At 40.0% G+C, this 21289-nt stretch overlaps 3 protein-coding genes and 1 long non-coding RNA gene across 5 annotated transcripts; 1 reads left to right on the forward strand and 3 right to left on the reverse strand.

Moving 5' to 3' along the window:
* Positions 1-233: 233 nt before the first annotated feature.
* Positions 234-1441, reverse strand: LOC135607959 (transcription factor bHLH162-like). The gene is made up of 3 exons (XM_065100278.1): positions 1239-1441; positions 817-1152; positions 234-611 (listed from the first exon to the last, which is right to left on the reverse strand). The coding sequence occupies exons 1-3, from the start codon at positions 1368-1370 to the stop codon at positions 543-545; spliced, it is 537 nt and encodes a 178-aa protein (XP_064956350.1). The 5' UTR covers positions 1371-1441; the 3' UTR covers positions 234-542.
* Positions 1442-10627: 9186 nt separating this feature from the next.
* On the reverse strand, positions 10628-15322 carry LOC103979251 (ATP synthase subunit O, mitochondrial). Its single transcript, XM_009395328.3, has 6 exons — positions 15135-15322; positions 14844-14891; positions 13152-13395; positions 12572-12684; positions 11674-11760; positions 10628-10957 (listed from the first exon to the last, which is right to left on the reverse strand). The coding sequence occupies exons 1-6, from the start codon at positions 15237-15239 to the stop codon at positions 10829-10831; spliced, it is 726 nt and encodes a 241-aa protein (XP_009393603.2). The 5' UTR covers positions 15240-15322; the 3' UTR covers positions 10628-10828.
* Positions 15323-16127: 805 nt separating this feature from the next.
* LOC135606548 (protein MIZU-KUSSEI 1-like) lies at positions 16128-17693 on the forward strand. 2 transcript variants are annotated; one of them, XM_065097580.1, is made up of 2 exons: positions 16128-16826; positions 16911-17693. In XM_065097580.1, the coding sequence occupies exons 1-2, from the start codon at positions 16676-16678 to the stop codon at positions 17519-17521; spliced, it is 762 nt and encodes a 253-aa protein (XP_064953652.1). In that variant the 5' UTR covers positions 16128-16675; the 3' UTR covers positions 17522-17693. The 2 variants fall into 2 exon arrangements, with proteins under 2 accessions (XP_064953652.1, XP_064953651.1); XM_065097579.1 differs by having other exon boundaries at positions 16129-17693.
* Positions 17694-19742: 2049 nt separating this feature from the next.
* Positions 19743-20709, reverse strand: LOC135606549 (uncharacterized). Its single transcript, XR_010484851.1, has 2 exons — positions 20303-20709; positions 19743-20222 (listed from the first exon to the last, which is right to left on the reverse strand). It is a non-coding gene; the product is annotated as an uncharacterized LOC135606549 (long non-coding RNA).
* Between the last annotated feature and the right edge of the window lie 580 nt (positions 20710-21289).

Below are 21289 nucleotides of genomic sequence, written 5' to 3' on the forward strand. Positions count from 1 at the left end.
CACGGCTTGAGTCTGATAGGTTAATCAATTAATAAAAAAAACTCACTTTTTTCCAAAAAATTTCTTCTTTTCTTTCATTTTTTTTTTTTATATTGTGATCGATGTTTTATACTTGTTTCATGACTTATAATCTTTCCATAGCTGAAATATTGTAGTAGAGAAAAAAAAATAATGCTAAAAAAATATTACTAATATTTGTTGGAATAACTGTTACCAGCGTGAAGAAAATAATATTAACAGTAATCATAATCATAATTAATCAGCCTTCCTAATCAAATCCACTGCTCATTGCCGCAGTCCACTACATTTTGGGGTTTCCTATTAGAAGCAGAGATGTAAAGAGAAACCACTGCGGGTTGAGCAATACTAAAGTCAACCCAACACTACAAGAACAGCTTCACTTCTCTTTTTGCTTTCTTCTCCTTTTAGACACCCCCATGGATGTATGCCCATATTCTATATTAAAGGCGGATTCACTCTCCGTATTCCATAGGAATAAAAGGGGAATTTTCCAGCTGAGTTAGATGCGACACCCCAAGAGCTCATCGGATCAATTCCTTCAATCTCTCAGAGACCCTCGATGCCTCCAAGCCAAGTCTGGGGCTGATTGCCTGCATAAGTGAACAGAGGAGTCGGAGATTAGAAAGTTCTTTACGTTTTGAGATTGAATTACTTGCTAATCACTGTCTCGGGAGTCAACGGTTGGATCGTGAAACTTCATGTGTTAAATGCATGGTTGACCATTAAGTTCCGAGTAATTGGCATTAAGCATGCGAACTATGCAAGCAAACAGTAAAGAGCAGAGACGGCGATTACTTGGGAATGGATGGTGTGGAAGATCATTTCACCCACAACAGAGAAGTTGGCGTTGAGAACTTCTGCTCCTTCCTCCTCGAGGACACTGATCACCTGGTGGAACTTGAACCTCTTCTCCAGCCCACTTATCAGAACCACCTCCAGGTTGAGATCCTGGTGCCTCACTTCCACCACCGGCAACCTGAACTCCGTCGTCATTTCTCTGTCGACGTCCTTGTTAGTTCCCTCCGCGCTCGTCCTGATACCCCCACTCAGCTTCATCCTTTCGATCCTTCCTTGAAGGTCCTTGATGTAGGAGGTCGCCTGATCCAAGTGATCTACTTGGCTCAACATGTCCTGCAATAACATTTGCGTTCATCCGTCTTGAAGAAGAAGAAGAAGAAGAACAGGGGAAACAATCATTAGAGAGGAGCAGTCGGTACCTTGGAGTTGGTGGCGTACTCTTTCGGGATGAGAGAGGCGAGCCTCATGCACAACCTCTTCATGTGCATTCGCCTGTTCTTCTCCACCGTCTTCCTTTCCATCTTAGCTCCGGCATCACCTGCGCCATTCATCTCTACCGGAGTTCGGAGGACTTAGCACGGAGGGGAGGGAGAAAGGGGAGGCGCAGCACAACACTCGCTGCTCGCCGGTGTCTTATAAAGGAGGGAGAACAACCGCGTTTCGTGTGGGTCCACCTCTTCCTCATGACACACAAGCATCGGGGGACGGTGTGGGTCCGATCACACCGTGCAGATTGGAACGCCCGGGACGAGAGATGGGAATATATTGGTCGTTAAACAAAATATAGATGCATGTGGCTATATAATGACGATTACGAAACGAATTTGGGAACGGATCACGTGGTGCAAGTGCAAAACGTGCGTCCGCCGGTGGGGGAAAGCGCAAAAGCGAAGAAGCATCGCACAACCGTCGTCGCCCTCCGAGTCACCACAGACTAACGAGTGGGCGACCGCGTGGCGACACTTAAATCTGTTGAAAAGTCTGCTTCGGTGGCCGGCTCGGATTCAGGAGCAACATCTGCTGGTAATGGACAAAATGCTCCAAATCATTTTTCTGTAAAATAATATTTTTATCAAGACAAACATGAAAAATGACGATTTCATGAGGAATGTTTTTTTTTCCCGAATAGCATCTAATATTTCCTTTTTTGGCAGAGGGTTTTTTTTTATTTCTTATTTTACTCCTCAAAAGATGAGAAATCTTTTTTCCATCATTTTCATGTCTTTGTCTTTGCTAGGCTTAGTTAGATTTCTTCAAGTTGGGTTCAATAAAATTCAAATTGGTTTGAATTTCAACTGACATCAAAAATTTTATTTACATAACTTTAAATAATTATTAAAAAGGTATGTTTAAAAAATAAAATTCAAACCTTTAATATATTTTTTTGGTACAATATTGGCCATAAAATAAACTAGAAATTTGAAAATAAATTGACACTATTTTTATAATTTAAATGATGCTTAAACTAAAAATACATTGTTGTATTAGAATGTCTTCCAATTATTTTCGAAGAATCAAAATATTTATATATAAGTAAATCTTATTTTAACAATAAGGACTTGGATTATATATTTTTATGCCTTCTGGAATATCTTTCTAATTTTTATAATTTTGAAATAAATTTTACATTATTTTCCAATGATTTTTTTCCGAGAATTCATCGAAAAAAAGACAAAAAAAAATTATTTAGAGAGACACATCTAAAATATTAGATGATGACGAATTCACGTATGCTAGATTGAGAGTTGAAATCTCATCCTCTAAGCTCTAAATTATTTGTAAACGAAATATTTAAAGAGACAAAATAAGAGTAAATATTCGATGGTTGACATGCATGCCATGGCAAGAAAGGGTGAAGCCCCCAAAAGATCCTAAATTATTTATTTTTATAGTAAGAAAAGGAAAATAAATGAATTGCTCACAGAAATCAACCAATCAAATACGTTTTCCATGAAAAATACTCATCGGCAAGATTTGACATCATCAACCGTGGCCAACGATTGACGTTCAATCACGGGTCAACCACAATGAACGTTGTTGACTTGACAGAGTGAGATCCACGAGCACAACATAAACGAGCTGACAAAACTATTGTCCAAAGTTCACACGCGAGTTAATCACCTGAAATATGAACGCATGTGCATGGACAAATGTGGATGAATGTTCAAACCAAAGATAAGATCAAGATGTTTTTGTTAACAGCATAAGATTACGACTCACGGGAAGTCAGAAACATAACATTACCGAACAAGAAAAGAAGAGAAAGCGACTGCATCGAAATTGTAGGTATTTGCTTGCTTGTTGTTGAGCTTGTAAGTTGTAATGGACTAATCCCAAGAAAAGTCCCATCTTTTCATATTTTTCCGTAAAATATTTCTTTTTTCGAATTTTCCATATACCGCTCCAAATATTCTTCTTATTTTTTCCACCCGGTCATAGTTTATTTAGGGGACATTTTGGTATTTTATGAGAAATTCAAAGGAAGAAATACTTTATAGGGCCTAATTAGCTATCTTTAATATCTCGATCCGTATATTTTAAAAAGTTATATCAACATCCTTATAATTACGAAAATTACGAAAATGAAACATCTAAGTTTATTTGTTCTAACGACTTTAGTTTTACTGACATAAACATAAAAATAAAAAGTAAAAATATAATTTAAATTTTGACATTCGCTGTCATCGACGTCGACGTAGTTGCTTAACTGCCTCCAATGACGATAAAGTTCATTCTCACCGCGATGCCACTTGCCTCCATAAAAAGTGTGCCACCGATCTCATCACTACCCGTCTCGCACTACTGCAACGATGCTGACATAATTATCAAGCTGCAACTGCGTCGGCATCAATACAGATTGTGGAAACAACAGTAGCGTCTATGACATAGATGATGACCATCTCGATGCTAACCCGTTAGACAGATCTTAGTCTCGATCTGAAACTAGGATAATCGGAGCTCCTATCATTCCCTCAACTATTGCGTCGGTTCTAGCACCATCTCTCGCTGACTAACCCTTTTACCGCTCTGCACCGATGCTGGTGCAATTGTCAAGAAACATCACTCTACATCTGCATTAATGCTAATATAAATACCAAGCTATCCTTTGTTTCTTCAAAGAATTTACTGGACGCTCTGCATCAAGTAAAGTAGATTTTACATTTGTTGACCAATAAGTACTCTTGATTTCTTCACGAAGGATGATGCTACTGTGAGTGAAAGCAGTTGCTTTCTTCACGAATTGTCTTGAGGGACGTAAAGACGGAGGAGAAGTCAAAGCAGCACGTTTGCCTTATCCTATCAGATAATCAAATGTGAATTCTATAGACCACTTCAGCTTCGGGACAGAAGCTTTAGCTCCGATGCCCTTTTCTTTTGGCCACGTTGAACCATCCCTTTCCGTCTCCTTCAATAATCCGAGTAGATAGGTATTAATTATATATTATCCCTTATAATACCTTTAATATTTTGGTCTATATACTTTAAAAAGTTACATTGATATATTTATAGTTACGAAAATAAAATATCTAAGTCCATATATCGTCAATTTTATTAACGAAAATATAAAAATAAAAATATAATTTTAATGTTTGGTGACGAACGATGTCGGTGGTGGTGAACAATAGTGTCATTGGCGTTAACACCAACGTAGTTGCCTGGTCGCTTCTGTGACGACGATAAGGTTCACTCTCACCACAATACCACTTGCCTCCACAAGAAGCGCATCATCGATCTCATCGCCCTTCACCCCGTACTGCTCTGCATCTACGTTGACGCTGATGCAGTTACCTAGTGGCAATTATATCAACGTAAACACAGATGGTGGTGGCCGTAATAGCATCTATGGCAAAGATGATAGTCGTCTCATCGTTAACCCATTAGGCGGATCCTAACTTCGACTCGAAACTAGGGTCATCGAAGCTTCCGTCGCTCTCCCAGCTATCGTATCAGTTCCGACACTATCTCTCGTCAAATAATCCTTTCATCGCTCTACATATATATCAGTGTTAATGTAATTGTCAAACGATATTGTTCTATATTTATATCGATGTTAATGCAGATGTTGAACGATTTTTTATTTTCTCATATAAAGTAGAATTTATACGAAGAATTTACTGGACGCTCTGCATCTAGCAAAGTAGAATTTACTTTTGTTGACCAATAAGTACTTTTGATTTCTTCACGAAGGATGATGCTACTGTGAGTGAAAGCAACTGCATTGTCTCGGAGGGACGTAAGACGGAGGAGAAGTTAAAGCAGCACGTTTGCCTTATACTATCAGATAATCACATGTGAATTCTATAGACCACTTCAGCTTCGAGACAAAAGCTTTAGCTCCGACGCACTTTTATCTTGTCCACGTTGAACCACCCCTTTCCATCTCCTTCAATTATCCGAGTAGCAATAATGGTAGCAGTCCTCAAAACATTGCAGCAGAACCATCCTAAAGTAGAATTCACTACAGAAGCAATGTTATGTATGATATGGGATGATCAAAATTGCAAGACTGAGCACATGTAGATGAGTCTAGATCATGCATTAACAACATAGTTAGATACTAAGTTCAATCCATCACATCACTTTCCATCATCAAGAAGCATTTTGTTTTGGGTCAGTCTCATACTGGACAAGCGTTCTCACTGACTTTACATGAGTCTTCAGGTTGCTCAGAATTCCATGGCACTCTCCTTTGTAGGATCCTTGCAATGTACTCTACTAAGGCACCAACAATGGTTGGTAACAAGTACTAATCCATCTGAGTAATAATCCTAGTTTCAACATACATCACATCGTGTGTGTGAGAATCTGATTTAATCCAAAGAAAAAAAGGAACATCCGGATTCCAGAATCCAGACGATATTGATGACTCATATAGATTTGTTTAGATGGATTATGCGATAATAATAGCAATAATAATAATTTCTTTGTAGAACTTACTGTAGTGGGATTTCAATGCTAATTCCTAACGTTGCCAACACCAGTCTCAAGCCTGGGTAAAAAAGGGGCTGCCTGTATCAGTTTTCATCGACATGAACCTTGAAACTGTCTGGACACTACGGCCTGTCGGTATTACGTTTCAGAGCTAATTCGTTCTAATAGGAAATCTACTATCAATTGATGAATTAACACGTGATAATTGAGATCTAAGTCACGATCTACCCATGAATGAATATTTAAAATAGGAAAACATAAACCTTCTATTATGAAAAGAAATATCATCACAAGTTTCCTTATAATTCATTATGAAAGCAATCACATCTTTAAAGATAATTATAAATTTTTTTCTCATCCATTATGATAAAAAAGATAATTCTAAACTCTCTTCTCTTCGTTTATGATAAGGAAGTAATCACATCTTTAAAGATAATGATAATTCTAAACTCTCTTCTCATCACAAGTTTCTTTATCATTCATTATGAAAGCAATCACATCTTTAAAGATAATTACAAATTTTTTTCTCGTCCATTATGATAAAAGACAATTATAAACTCTCATACTCTTCGTTTACGATAACGAAGTAATCACATCTTTAAAGATAATGATAATTCTAAACTCTCTTCTCATCACAAGTTTCTTTATCATTCATTATGAAAGCAATCACATCTTTAAAGATAATTACAAATTTTTTTCTCGTCCATTATGATAAGAAAGACAATTATAAACTCTCTTCTCTTCGTTTACGATAATGAAGTAATCACATCTTTAAAGATAATGACAATTCTAAACTCTCTTCTCATCACAAGTTTCTTTATCATTCATTACAAAAGCAATCACATCTTTAAAGATAATTACAAATTTTTTTCTCATCCATTATGATAAGAAAGACAATTCTAAACTCTCTTCTCTTCGTTTATGATAACGAAGTAATCATATCTTTAAAGATAATGACAATTCTAAACTCTCTTCTCATCACAAGTTTCCTTATCATTCATTATCAAAGCAATCACATCTTTAAAGATAATTACAATTTTTTTCTCATCTATCATGATAAGAAAGACAATTCTAAACTCTTTTCTCTTCGTTTATGGCAATGAAGTACATCACAAACTTTATAAAAATATAATCTAAACAGAAAAAGAAGAGAGGATTCTCTCCTTTCAACTACTCGAACTCACGTTTAGGGATATCAAATTATTAAGTTGAGTATGAAAGGGATAGGATCGAGAAACCTCCTCCGACTTTTGTCTTCGTACCGGTAATATCTCAAAAGAACAATACTTCCACCTCGGGAATATAATACTTCCATCTTAGAGCTGCTCGACTTCAAAGCCATCTCAAAGCCATCAAAACATTAGCAATATTTTTCTCTCATACCTTCCATATTATATATTTACCTTTCAGTTTATTCACTTTGTAATATAATTTGTAATTACCTAGCTTACGTTAGCAATCTAAAATTACTCTAAGAATTTTTTTAACTTTATATATATATTTAAAATAAAACCTTATAAATGTGATGAGTATTTGCAAACATTAGTCCGATGAGGTATTAGATCGACACGGAAATAAATTAAAATAAGAAAAGGTAAAAAAAAGTTGTACGAAGCCGAAAAGATTCCGACGACTCCATCATCGGACGTGTGAAGAAGAAAACAAACGAGACTCCACCACACGGAGACGGAAAAAAACCCCAACTCACAGAGGTCATCGAAGAAAATGGACGATCAAGAATCGGAAAACAAAAGAGAAAAGACAATATAAAAACAAATACTACGCATTGTGTCAACAAGAATACTATCAAGGAGATTGACATCCTAGCACATAAAATCCTACCGAAAGATCTAGGAAAACAAGAAAGAAGAAGGAACAGAAGAGACATGTCGTACCTCGAGATTGCTCGTCAAGAGGGGAGGGACCTACGAATGTCGACGATGTTACGATCAAGAGCACTAAGAGGGGGGGGCGTAATTAGTACAGTGAAAAACTTTCGATGATTTAAAACGACGTTTGTACGATAAAAACGATTTCGATAATCACTTTAACTTGTGATCAAGCGAGATGCAGTTAAAGTAAAGATATAGAGGCAGTTTGCAGTTAAGATAGAGAACAGAATGTAATTGCAAACCGAAATATGAGTTCCTACGATAAAAGCGATTTCGATATGAAAGCCGATTCGAAAATTACTTTAACTTAGATTAGGCGAAGTGTAGTTAAAGTAAAACTATGGAGGCAGTTAAGATAGAAAACATAAAGTAAATGTAAACCAAGATTTAGAGTGGTTCGGTCAATCTTGACCTACATCCACTTTTGGCTTCCTCCTCCGATGAGGTCACCGATGTCCACTAGAGGCCTTCCTTCAATAAGCGAAGGCCAACCACCCTTTTACAGTTTCACTCTTTTTTATGGGCTTAGGAGACAACTCTTACAGAATTTTCTCTCCTCTCTTGAAAGATCACAACTTGGAAGAAAAGAGGGATGAGAACTTCTAGCCTTTACAACACTTTTGAGCTCTAAAAATCACAGAGTAAGATTGGATTTTCGGTGCCCTATCATGCAGGAAAGGGTGGGGTTTATATAGGCCCCAAACTGGTTTGAATTTGGAGCTCAAAAATGTCATCTCCCGGATTTCCGGGGTCCTCGCGGTATTACCTCCAGACTAGGCGGTACGACCGCCTAACAGAGCTTGAAGACCGAGCTCTAGCGATGCCACTGCCTGATTGGAGCGGTTCCACCGCCCAGTCTCGCTCGGAGACTGAGCCCAAGTGGTGCTATTACCTGACTGGGTGATTGAACCACCCAGCTTTCCTGAGAGACTGAGCTCTTGGGTGGTGCCACCGTCGACCCAGACGGTGCCACCGCCCAGTCTCGCTCGGAGACTGAGCCCAAGCGATGCCACTGCCTGACTGGGCGATTGAACCACCCAGCTTTCCTCGGAGACTGAGCTCCTGGGTGGTGCCACCGTCTACCCAAACGGTGCCACCGCCGGCCAGGAAATCTGGGTCCGAATGGGCTTATCCATTCGGCCTAATTTGGGTCTATCAAGGACCCAATTGCCCCCAGATTAAGTTAATGAGATCATCTCCCATTCCTAGCTTAATCTACATGCTAACTACGATATTTCTTAAGACATTTACTACAACTTACTCCGGTGCGTCAATCGCTTCTTCCGGTGAGCTTCCGAAGAACTTCCGGCGAATCATCCGACGAACCCTTGGCGATGCTCCGGCGGACTTCCGGCAAACTCCTGGACTTGCGACGATCCACTTGGTGAGTTCTAACGAGCTTCTTTGGCAAACTCCTGGACTTCTCGGATTTGTTCCCACAGAACCTCCGACAACCGTCCGGACTTCCGTCGAACTCTCGAACCCCCAACATGATCATGGTCTTGACTCTGGCGCAACTTCTACTGTATGTCTTACTACCATCGTAGTTAATCCTGCACATGTTAAACAAACTTCGATCTAGACAATTAATACTAAGCATTAATCAAGTTGTCCGGCATGTCATTGGTCCCTCGACACTTCATCCGATTCTTCGGCGCATCGTCCTCTTCTGCAGCTTATTACCCAATCGGCCAGTTGACTCCGCAACTCCGATATCCTTAGCGCAATGCCCGCTCTTCTTGGCCTGATGCCCGAATCCACGGCCCGAAGCCTTCTGTCGATACGTCGACCGATTCACCGGCCCAACGTCTAATCTTCTGACATGTTCCTCCAGCCCAACATGATTTTTTCTGCTTTAATTGTCTCATCCTGATCGAAGCATCCTGCGTCACTCAAAACGCAGATTAAAACATAAACACAACTATCAATTGGTTTCATCATCAAAATACGAGATTCAACCGGCGACACCTTGGATCGTCCGTGTATTGTCCTTTTTAGCACCCCATCACCACCGGCGTCGCTCCCCTAATTCCATCAACGGTAACAAATTTGATTCTTTAAGAGTATGGTTGATTGAAGTCCCATCTCAAATATGTATATTTATGATGAACGAACGGTGGATGCGGGGGCATAAGGAAAGATCTAACGGCTCTCGAAACTCACATGGCACAACAAAAATCGGTATGCATGACGCCGAGCTTGCTTCTGAAGCTCTTAACTTGTCACAGGAAGGAACTATATCCAGGGATCAGAGTACTCTCTCTCTCGCTCGCTCTCTCTTCTCTAGCCGCAGGCAAGTTCAAGTATCATTGTTCTTAATGAACAAATTTTGTACCACCCAACCAGCAAAAGATGTATTCATATCCCACTCAACAGTTTACTGATATCTGAAAATATGTTTCAACATACGGGCAAAAACTTCATAGACATTCGATGAACCAAATTTAACAACCAGCAACAGTAAGTCAAGCCATCAGGGAAACTATGTAGTTCCTCTTCAACCAGCAAAAGATGTATTCACATCCCACTCAACAGTTTACTGATATCTGAAAATATGTTTCAACATACGGGCAAAAACTTCATAGACATTCTATGAACCAAATTTAACAACCAGCAACAGTAAGTCAAGCCATCAGGGAAACTATGTAGTTCCTCTTTTAATTTCACCAGCTTACCATGTTTGCCACAATCCGCACCTAAATATTGTGATTTCCTAGCTGCCATTTAGTTTCACTTCCTCTAGTGCATGCATCTAATACTTGCAAAGGTTATTAACGACTACCACTAAAGCAAGAGATAGCAAACCATGTAATCAGTATTTTTCGAGCCCTTCTGCCATAAAACCATGGCTAGCTTGATAATTACATGATCTCTTCACTAATAGTCACTTGGACAGTATTACAACGCCAATAATTGCAGCCTGTCAGTAGGATGTCAATGGGGGAACACACCAGCAATACTTTATGACCTCAAGCGGACAATCATGTAAAATGCAAATTTTCCATGAAGTAAAATATGCTTCATCATTTCAGACACAGACAGGCGAAAAATTATGGAATTTTTGGCAGGCATTGGCCTTGCAATGCAAGGAGCTACAAAAGAGTATGAATATTTTATTTAAAGCAACAAACCACAAAACAGTAGCAGAAGCGAAGGTTGTTACTAGCTGCTGCATCTCGGAGCCACTAGAAATTGTCAAAGTTAATTGGTTCCCTCAAGAACTTTTCCATTTGCTTGGCCCTTGTCTTTATGGACATATCAAAAACCTTCTGGTCAAATTCCACCACCATTCCTCCAAGAATGCTGGGATCAATCTGTACAAACAACAACAAATGAGGGTCCAAAGTCATCGGAAAAAAGCCTATTGAGATAGCATAAGCAAGGAAAAAAAGAAAGTTATGAAGGCAAACAACAGTAAGGTTGATAGTAACCATGATCATCTGACAGTCTTAAATGGAAAGCATTATTTAGAATAGGAACTTTCCAGTTAACCGAAGGGACAACAGAGCATGGTCGAAACTTCCCATCAGTACACCCACTTGAAAGTTTTTTCTAAATGCCTTGTGCACTTTCTACCTATTTAGTCACTGGCAGATAGACAAGTACATCCATGGTGACTCTTTCTTGCTCTCCTCTCAGGGAAGAAATATGAATGTAAGATCATTAGCCAAAAAACAGAATGTCAAATGTGTAAAATTGTAGTACTCGCTAACCGCGAGTGACTAAAATTATTTGCATATCTGCTACAGTTCAACAGACATCCATAATGAATATCCAAGATCCAAATTTCTTTAGACAACGAAAATCACAAAAGGATGTCACACAAATCAAATGTGATGTCATGCCCAGTACAACTTAAAAGCATTATTTATTTAAAAAAAAATCCCATGATCCCAATAGCAAAACTCACCAGTTCTCTTTTCATTCTCTTTCTTATTTTTTTCCTCATCGTCTCTTCTTTCCTCTTTTACATATATAATATAATACTATTGAAGCATTAACAGCTGAATACAGTGGCACAAAAAAGTACCTTTTGTTCAATTCTGATCGATTTCCCTTGTCCTAAAATCTCTTGCAAAGTTTGGTTAAGTTCCTTCTCCTCTTCTGCAGGAAGTGGCTGATGAAGAAAATGTAAAACACATAAATGACTAAATGATTGATAAAATATTAATTTAAAAATATTAAGTAACTGGCATAGAGTTAGTTGCAAATATTGATTTCTGGCAGTTTTATATATCTACTTCTGGTCCCAAAGGGTCAACCTGATACAAAAAAAAATTTACCAATGGCACATAAACCAAAAAGTACAATTCTGAAACATAAAACTTAGTTTATGAATGGTAATTACTATATAAAATTAACATGTGAAGTAACAACCATAAAAAAAAAAGAAAAAGTCAATAATAATAAAAGATTATTTCTACCACTTGATTAGATATTTCCAAAAATTTCTTGGATGAACTAATATCAATCTGGCAACACACTAAGCATGTCAGAAAATTAGATCATGCTACAAGAATCAAACTTGCATTTTCTTTAAGTGTAAAATTGTTGATCCTAAATGACAAATTGCTATAAGATTTTATGTATGAAATACCTCAATGTCAGTAAGCCATAAAATTTATTAGAAATTTTGAGTACAACAATTTAGTGTCACCTAAGCCATAAAACTAGCGATCAGAAGACAACAATGGAGAGATTCTACAGCATTCTTTATTATATCAACTTATCTTAAAGCAAAGGAGCCATGATATTGACAAATATGTTTCCATGCATACAATGAATAATCAAATATAACATGTTTAATATCTAACTAAAGAACAGATATAATGTCTCTAAACTTGCTTCACATCATCTGCAATTTCTTAACAATGGACTTCTAATTGGTTGGTACATATGCAAGTTATGATTCAAAGCAGAACACTTACAATAACTGTTGTGACAATGACTTTCACCTCTCCCCTCTGCGCCATAGTCAACTCAACAAACCTCTTAGCAATGGATTCAATATAGCTGAGTCTTCCATTATCAGCCAAGACAGCTTGTATAATTTAAGAAAAAAAAGGTCAGAAGTAAGATTCATAAAAAAGAAAAGACAACTGCCTTCATCAACATAGTCAATATTCTAGCACATGAACACAATTTTCAGTTAACCAAAAAATAGAAGAATTAATCTGCAATAACAAACAACTTGCAAGTATTTGGTGCTAATATTATACCAGGTAACTTCTAAATATAAAAGATTCAAAAGTTGAGGGGATGCATATTTCAGAATGACAGACATAAAACAATATCATGACCAATTGTATTGTCAAGTCCAACATAGATGTCCTTATAGAATAAATCAATATCATGAACATAAAACAATATTTCAGAATGGCAGGCTTTGACACCGGTATTAAAACAGTTAACTTCTAAATAAAAACTGAGTGCTGTTGTCATGTCCAACATAGATGTCCTTATAGTATAATATATTCAAGAACAATTTCCAAGGAAAAGAGTTGATACCCAAAAAATTCTTAGTGACATCAGAAAAGCCAACATCAGAAAAAATTTGTTGCACAGCCCTCACACGTGTTTCCCTAGGCACTGATAAATCCTCGATGAACTGTGAAAACAAAGGACTCCTTTTTGAAGCCTCTACCAAGTCGAGAATCTCAGATTCAACTTTGTCCAATGTATTTGCCTTGGAGGCAGCAAGAAATAGAGCAGATGCATAATTTCCTGAACCTCCAAATAGTGATAAAGGCACCTGTAATTTCAATATAAAACACTAATTGAAAGTCCATACAGAAAATAAACCTCATCTGAAACTAACATAAGGAAATATTGCAAGTATCAGGAGATATTCACACACTGGGAGAAAACTATAATTTAAAAATACATAAAAATCCAGATAAATTATTCTTCAGTATCTCCTCCTAAAAAAATCAATCCTCCTTTCTCCCTTTAATTAAGAAACCCACAATTAAAAATGGTTTGTAACTCAAAATATGAAATCACTGATGATTATGTTCTTCTAGGATCATAAGTATTTGAGTTCTTTGGTTATACTAAGAATGTACACTTTTCTTCTTGATAAAACACTAACATTGTCCACCCTGTCTCCTCTTGATTCAGTTGTTCCTCACTTCCATTTCTCTGAATATGCATTTATTTCTTGAAGGCATAATTAAATAGCACACATGCTCATTCATATGATGTACAGATACAATTTATCTATCATGTGTTTCATTATTGAATAGAATAGAATAGAATACACATACCATACTGCCAGGACGTTTCTAAAATACAGCAAAAATTGCTGAGAAGAATAACTAACTAATTTGTACAGTCACAGATATCAAAGTATATGTATTGGCATCGAATAGAGATACACCAACAGCTGTATAACCTATGTAGCCATACGTAAAGTAGAGAAAGTTAGGTGGATTATCTTTCAAAACCAGGAAGACAATCGGATGCCCCAAAAATAGAGAGACAAGATAGATTCTTCAGCCAATGGAGACTTAGAAACCAATCAAACAAGGGGCCCCTTTGCTTAATTAGTTGTATTATTGTCTTTGCCATCTAACACCTATGAAAGATAATTTAATGCATCTGCATGTTATCTACTCAAGGAAGTCAAGTAATCCTCTTAAAGTTTCAGTTTTACCTATGTAGGTAACTTTTTAGTTTTAGAAATTGGTTTCACATCCTCGACTAGGATTTAATTTTTCAAGAATGACATCTCTGGAGTTTCTGGCCCCATGAAGATGCAGAGAAGTGTTATTGTCAGTGAATATTGACCTGCTCCCATTGAGCCAAGTGTGGCATTCTATATATGATTGGTGTCACTCGATAGATAGATAATGTAACCTAAGACAATACTTCCACAAGCAAAGTTTTCAGCAAGATACATGGTGCATTAATCAACTAATATTTAAATGAGCTCTGAAATACACAGAAGACATATTCAACTATAATCCCACAACAATCTGCAATTCTCTCTATGCTCATTCAATAAGCAAGCCGTGGAATGCACCGAAAATACAGATGCATCAGATCAGATCACTGATATAGCAGTTCCGAGAAATGGATGCATTCGTCAAAATTGAGCTAATGCTACTTAAAAACATTACACCAAGAAGATAAAAGAAAAGGTAAGCGTTAGTGATATAACAAAAACATTCTAAAATTGTATCGAGGTGTGACCTTTACCTTAACATTTGTAATTGGTTTTGCTTGGGTTGCAAAGGTCTTCAACCCCTGCAAGAAAGGCAAAGATTCGCTCGTTAACTCCACGGTCAAAGCACACCGACGCCCGATTCAAGAAATAACAAATAAGACTACGGGGCGAATTAATCTCGATCTTTCCGACCGAAACTAGATTCGACAACCGCAAACCAAAAGCGCAAAGAATGGATCACGGGAAAGCCAAAAGAATAAGATGTGGAACAGCTAAATGGCAACACAGATCGCGATTACATCTGTTACCAACTTAGGGCTTACAAAGGTCAGATCAGCGGCCGATCGAACGCAGAGGGCCGGCGATTCGACCGCAACGATCTTTCTGAAGAAGGGGAGAGCAGATCTGAGACGCCCTGAGAGAGCCATCGGGAACCCTAATGCTTTCGCCGCCTCCGCCGGAGACCCAAATCGATGCGAGGAGGAAATGGTGTGCGCAAGCGGATCGGTTTGGAGGACTGCAACGATTTATTAAGAGAACAGTGATCCTGACGTGGGGTGTTTCTATCACAATCATGTATGTGTCTCCTGTTATGAGAGACTCAGACGATCCTGCCATGCGACGAGTTTGTTCCATGTAATTATTCAACAACGAATGAAATCATTCGAGTGTTCCGTTCTTGTAATCACCGGCAGTGAGCGGATTCCCGACGGGCTCATCGTTTACACCAAACTGGGCCAAGCCAAATGTTGGCGGATAACAGAAGCCTATATATATAGCCCATGAAGTGTGAGTACGGTGATTTTCCGGTGCGCTCACCGCGGCCGATAGGATGACAAAGTGCCGTCCAAAATTTTCTTTCCAGCCTCAAAACTGTCAAATTCGTGTGTTTTGATTGTGCCATCGGTGACTGGAACAGAAAAACAAAATAATAAATAGAGAATATATCATCGACATCAACGAGTTATCATCATAAATTAAATTATTAATAATATACAATTAATTATAATGTTTTTGAGTTATCATCATTTAAATATAATTCTCTTGCATAATATTTTATATAAATCTAAAAAATTTAGATATTTTCTTTAATGCTTTCTGAAAACCTTAAAAAGAATCCTCTTTAGCTCAAAAATACTTCAATATATATACAAGATATTTAAAAAATAAATTCTAATTATAATGATTTATTTCATTCATGATAATTATTTCTCGTACGCTCGAACCTTCTAGACTCGGGACCGGCGGGACAACCGTGTGATGTCCCTGGTGATCACATGAAGTCCTTGTCAAACGAACAGTTCGAGACGTGTGAGACTACGGTGGACAGCATATGAACTTTACGTCGATACTGACGGCCGAGACGTATTTGCTATAAGAAACCATCAGACGCTCGGATGGTGATAGCTACAGCCAGTGCCTCGGTGCTCGACTTGGCAGTAAAGCTTGCATGCTGACGTCCCAGTTGAGTCGGCCTGGAGCCGACTGTGGCAACTCAAGCAAGCCATTTTCTCTTCTACTCTCATCTGCAGGAGATTGGGAAGCTTGGGAGCAGTCAGGGTTCCCACCAGATTGACTACTTTTACATCTATCTCGTCTTCTTTGGTCTCCCAACGCCTCTTCTCATATGCTCTTGCCGTTAGGTGGGAGCTGGCCACCGGCCCTCGCTTTTGTCAGAATTATGGCGACGATCCCCAGCCTTAAGAGGGCGGCACGCATTTGCATGACATAATGCACTCGCTCATAAATGAGCTCGCCAAGTCAGAGAAAAAAAAAGGAGCCCCGTCTTCCTTTATTCTTCTCTTCCTCTCGCTAGCTTTCACTACTCGCGCTGCTACTTACTCCTCCAGGACAGCAGTCCTTGATGAAGATCATCAACATGGGAAGAACCACTTTCCGTGACTCCTCCTCCTCCTCGTCTAGAAGACACTTCCAGTGGAGGATAAGGAGGTCACCGAAGGAAGGAGGAGGAGTATCAGAGAGGAAGGAGTGGGATGAGGTTGAAGAGAACGCAGGTCTCGGTTTGTTTTCCTCCTCATACTACACTTACAAGAAATACCAGAGTAGCGCCACGCCGACCGCCTCTGTTGCTGCTGCAGCGCCGAAGAGAGCTTGGGCGTCGGAGACTGCCGTGTCGAGGCTTCTGTCGGTTCTGGCGGCCGCAGCTTCCGGTCGCCGGAACCGATCGACAGGGCTTGGAGTCTACGTCACGGGGACGCTCTACGGGTACCGGCGCGGGTACGTCCGCCTCGCCTTCCAGACGGACAGCAAGTCGTGCCCGGTGGTGCTCGTCGAGCTCGCGACGCCCACGAGTACGCTCGTGCGCGAGATGGCGTCGGGCCTGGTCAGGATCGCTCTCGAGTGCGACCGCAAGGCCAGAAGTGGCGGCGGAGGGAAGGCGGCGTCGACGAGGCTAGTGGAGGAGCCGCTCTGGCGGTCGTACATCAACGGGAAGAAGTGCGGCTACGCGGTGCAGCGCAACTGCGGACCGGCCGACTGGAAGTTGCTGAGGGCCGTGGAGCCGGTGTCGATGGGGGCCGGGGTGATCCCGGGCGTCGGAAGCGGTGCCGGCAGCACCGACAGGGACGTCATGTACATGAGAGCAAGGTTTGAGAGAGTGGTCGGGTCCAAAGACTCGGAGGCCTTCTACATGATGAACCCCGACGGCCATGGCAGCACTGAGCTCAGTGTCTATTTGCTCAGAGTCTGAAGAAGATTCGTCTCTGCTTCGTAATGGATCAACTGCTTCCGTTCTCTGTCTTTATGTAGCAGTAGCTTTGTGTTGGGGGGTGAGATCGAGTTGCTACTTCACTTTCCCGGTGTTGTATTATGCCCTTCTGTGTTGTTTTCAATCCCAAATCTGTGGAATGAGGTGGCTGTTTCGAATATCTGCTTCTCACTGTTCTTGGTTGAATGACGACACACAAGCCAATCCTACTCACTTGTTAAAGATCTCTATCTAATCCAATTAAAGATCAACCAGATCCAAAGATATTTATCACGAACACATATGTCACTGGGCATGATTCTAAACTACCACGCCTAAGTATTTAATGGCGCGATTTCCGTAGAAGATTCCAACTTGCCTATTAGGAAATGTAGAAGTGAAGTATCAGTTAGTTTCTTCGCTTTGGGATGTCGCAAGCATCATCATCACAATTGTGGTAGCAATTAGCACTTAGCGTTGAGGGGTTACAGTATTAACGTCACGGTCACAATAACACACGTTCACGTCAGCCATTTTGAAGGCTATTCTTTCACCAAATAAATGCAATTTAAAGTGATTCTCTTTCAGCAAACATGCTCTGTTTTCATCATGACTGGAATAGTTGAGATGCTTTCAATAAAGGATCATATTTGTGATGATAGTTTAAGAATGCCTCCAGTGGTTTAAATGCTTTCTCTAAAGTAGGATGTGTTTTTCTTCTCCAAAGAGGGCCCTCTGTTGATATGCTACAAGCACCAGCTTGGATCAATCATGCCCTACTTTTGGAATGATTTAGTATGGATTTAATCCATTCTTTAAGGGGAATCACAAACAAAGCTTGGCTCCATTACCCTTATCAGCTAACATACACCACGAATTGCTGTCTCCGGCTGAAGCCTCATCCTCCTCCTCTCTCTCTCTCTCTCTCTCTCTCTCTCTCTCTCGCAGCCTTGGAGGGAGGGACATGAGCGTGACTGTGTTGGGCACAACTGAGACAAGCAGATCTGAGGGATTCCTCCTCGTTTCCTGAGCTCGCCCTATCCTCACATTACAGTCTTTAACGAAGGGTTTCATATGGTTACTCTTCCATGAGCATGTGTGGAAAAGGAGAACAAAAGATATATATATATATATAGAGAGAGAGAGAGAGAGAGAGAGAGAGAGAGAAAGGAAGGTGGTACTGAGGAGGCTTGGCTTCTCGAGGTTAGGAGTATTAATATAGGCTTTGAAATCATTGCCACACGCACTGAAGCATGCAGAATGTGATGCTGCTTTGTGGAATGCTCGATTCCCAGCAAAGTTGCATGCGCCTTTGCATGAAATGCTAAGTTGCATGCGCCTGTGGAGAAAAAAGAACATGTATGTAGTCTGATATCGATTCGATCGAACCAAAGTCGAATCGAAATTGAATCAATCCAGAACCAGAATAGAAATGGTAATTTAGAACCGAATCAAAATCTACTTTTGATATTTGAAGTTGCAGTGAAACTCATGAAAAGTCACCATGTCATTGGTGCAAATAATTTTCATTGAATTTTCAAGCTTGCAATTCGAGTCTACACAACAAAAAATGGAGACTAATCTTAATATGATCCATGGTGTCCTAAATCAGAGGATAAAGAGCATGCTAAAACAGAGAGTGAAGCGACATTAATGAGGTGCTAACCTGAGATTTACATTACTAGAAATTTTCCATATATAAATTGTTGGAAAATTACTTATATATCATCAAATCATTAGGTTAAACCTGTGGAGTGGCTGTGATGTTTAACTCCATCCCCCAAGAAATCTGTGCTCGTTTGTTCTACCTGCTTGCCAGATTCACATTTACTCTGCTCTCGAATTCTTGTCCTCCCCAGGAGGATGTCAATCTACCTCATCACATCAGCTGCTGCCGGAGGTAATTAAGTTGATAGGCATCGCATTGACTTTGATGTGCTGTTTGTTAAACTTACAATCATACGTAGTTGTTGGCCTCCTTTTAGGTCACAACAGTAGGCAAACCCTAATTCTGGAACCACATCGAGTTCCGAATTTGTAGCATGTGTTTTGACTCGCACACCTACGCACTGACTAATTTGCGCCATGGTGATGCAATAGAAACAACGAAGTCAGCACCCGTATCTATCTGTGTAAGATGCAACAGATGTAGACTTTTAAGGTCGTGATGTAGCGATCTTCATCGATCACTGCCATCTGATCGCGATCGAAAGAGAGAAGAACATGTATCAAAAGCAAATCCCAACTTCTAATGATCATGTTATCTTTTTAGGTACAGAAGAAATTAACTTTCAACTCAGTCAAACACTGAGCTGTGTCTTCTTCATCTCCGAAAAGGTTTACAGGAACCGAGTGTTCAGTTCAAAAAGCTGAATCATGGCAATGCATCAAGTTGCGACGTTGAGATGCGTATGAGCCACATTCTTGGTTTGGTGGGCGGGAGAGCATTTGCATGATCGGCCAATCTGTATGAACAAGCTGCTATGTCATGCCGGGTCAACTGGTTAAGGTGTCCTATCACTCATCCATCCATCATCTTCATCAACAAGCTTTAGAAGTCAATGCTCAATAGTGGAGCAGTTATTAGCTATGCCTCCTGGCCAGTAGCATCATTCCACTTCTCCTCTGATGATACATCGAGTCTCAACCTAAATTGTCCTCCGTCTCCAATCTTATGATCGAGCCGACAGAAATCAAAGCGAACCTGTAGAGTTTGGAGCGAGTGACATAAATGATATCAAGTGTCAATTATCTGGTGATGATCGGAAAGAAGTAAAAGCGTACATCAAGGAGAGGGCATTCGATCACTAGGAATGGAGTTGTGCCGCTTCGACGGCGCCGACGGCGGTACTGGGATTCCCCTCGGAAGGAAGTTGAACGTGCTGCTCCAAGGGACACTATGAACTGTGTGGTGAACTCGGCGGAGGAGCTCGTCAGGTGGTCGGTCACCGGCGGGAACCTCTCTTCTGATGGAGCAGGCGCTGCGTGGGCCATGAAGAAGAAGAAGCATAAGAAGAGAGAGGAGAAAGCGAGGAGAGATGCATGAGGGAGGAGGTAGAGGAGATTTGGCAGGAGAAGCCATGAGGAGAGCCTCCTTGAGGTATGGAATATGAGAGGGATGTGGTGCAGGACCGGTTATTATGTAGAATGGGAAGGGGGGAAGCTACGTGTGAAGAGGAAGACGATTGAGATCCAAGAGAGACTGTTCCAGAGTTGGAAAATGTCAAAGGAGGATCTCTATGCTGACAGTGGAACCGCAACGTGGGCCGTAGAACTTCGAATGCAAACGCTAGAACTCCGTCATCGTTTACATCATGGTGGTGTATGCATGTTCCACTGTTCCGTGGCCTTAACGAGACATATTATGTCGTGTATTAAGAATGAGAGATAAGATGGTGTCGATTAACCCTCCCACCCCACTTGTGACAACCAAAGGTCAAACCACGGCACATGGACATGAAACTATGAGACATCGTTTGGCTTGGGAGTCAAAATGTCGGCAACGCAGGAGGCGTGCGTAAGCAAACGTTTAAGTTAATGAGTTGGTGGTTGTTAAACAGACATGATTTGCGCACATTTTGGAGTTGAATTCTATATACGCACGCCATCTCATTTCCCATGTATTCATACACGATGGAAGCAATAGGAGATTACGACGTGTATGGCTAAATATTGGAGGAGTCTGATAAATAATATTGAGGACCATCAAAAACATAATAAATCTTAAATAGGTTTTTAATTGAATTGGTGTGCCATCCAGCATTGCAGTCA

Source organism: Musa acuminata, chromosome BXJ2-3 (genome assembly GCF_036884655.1).
Source record: "Musa acuminata AAA Group cultivar baxijiao chromosome BXJ2-3, Cavendish_Baxijiao_AAA, whole genome shotgun sequence".
NCBI classification, from domain to species: Eukaryota; Viridiplantae; Streptophyta; class Magnoliopsida; order Zingiberales; family Musaceae; genus Musa; species Musa acuminata.

Excerpts from the sequence above, each read along its gene's own strand:
- LOC135607959 (XM_065100278.1), bottom strand. The coding sequence starts at position 1,370 with ATGAATGGCGCAGGTGATGCCGGAGCTAAGATGGAAAGGAAGACGGTG. Across the intron at positions 1,153-1,238 it reads AGTACGCCACCAACTCCAAG|GACATGTTGAGCCAAGTAGA; the intron begins GTACCGACTGCT and ends ATGTTATTGCAG. Across the intron at positions 612-816 it reads TCCACACCATCCATTCCCAA|GCAATCAGCCCCAGACTTGG; the intron begins GTAATCGCCGTC and ends TCACTTATGCAG.
- LOC103979251 (XM_009395328.3), bottom strand. The coding sequence starts at position 15,239 with ATGGCTCTCTCAGGGCGTCTCAGATCTGCTCTCCCCTTCTTCAGAAAG. Across the intron at positions 13,396-14,843 it reads AACCAATTACAAATGTTAAG|GTGCCTTTATCACTATTTGG; the intron begins GTAAAGGTCACA and ends TTGAAATTACAG. Across the intron at positions 10,958-11,673 it reads CGATCAGAATTGAACAAAAG|ATTGATCCCAGCATTCTTGG; the intron begins GTACTTTTTTGT and ends TTGTTTGTACAG.
- LOC135606548 (XM_065097579.1), top strand. The coding sequence starts at position 16,676 with ATGAAGATCATCAACATGGGAAGAACCACTTTCCGTGACTCCTCCTCC.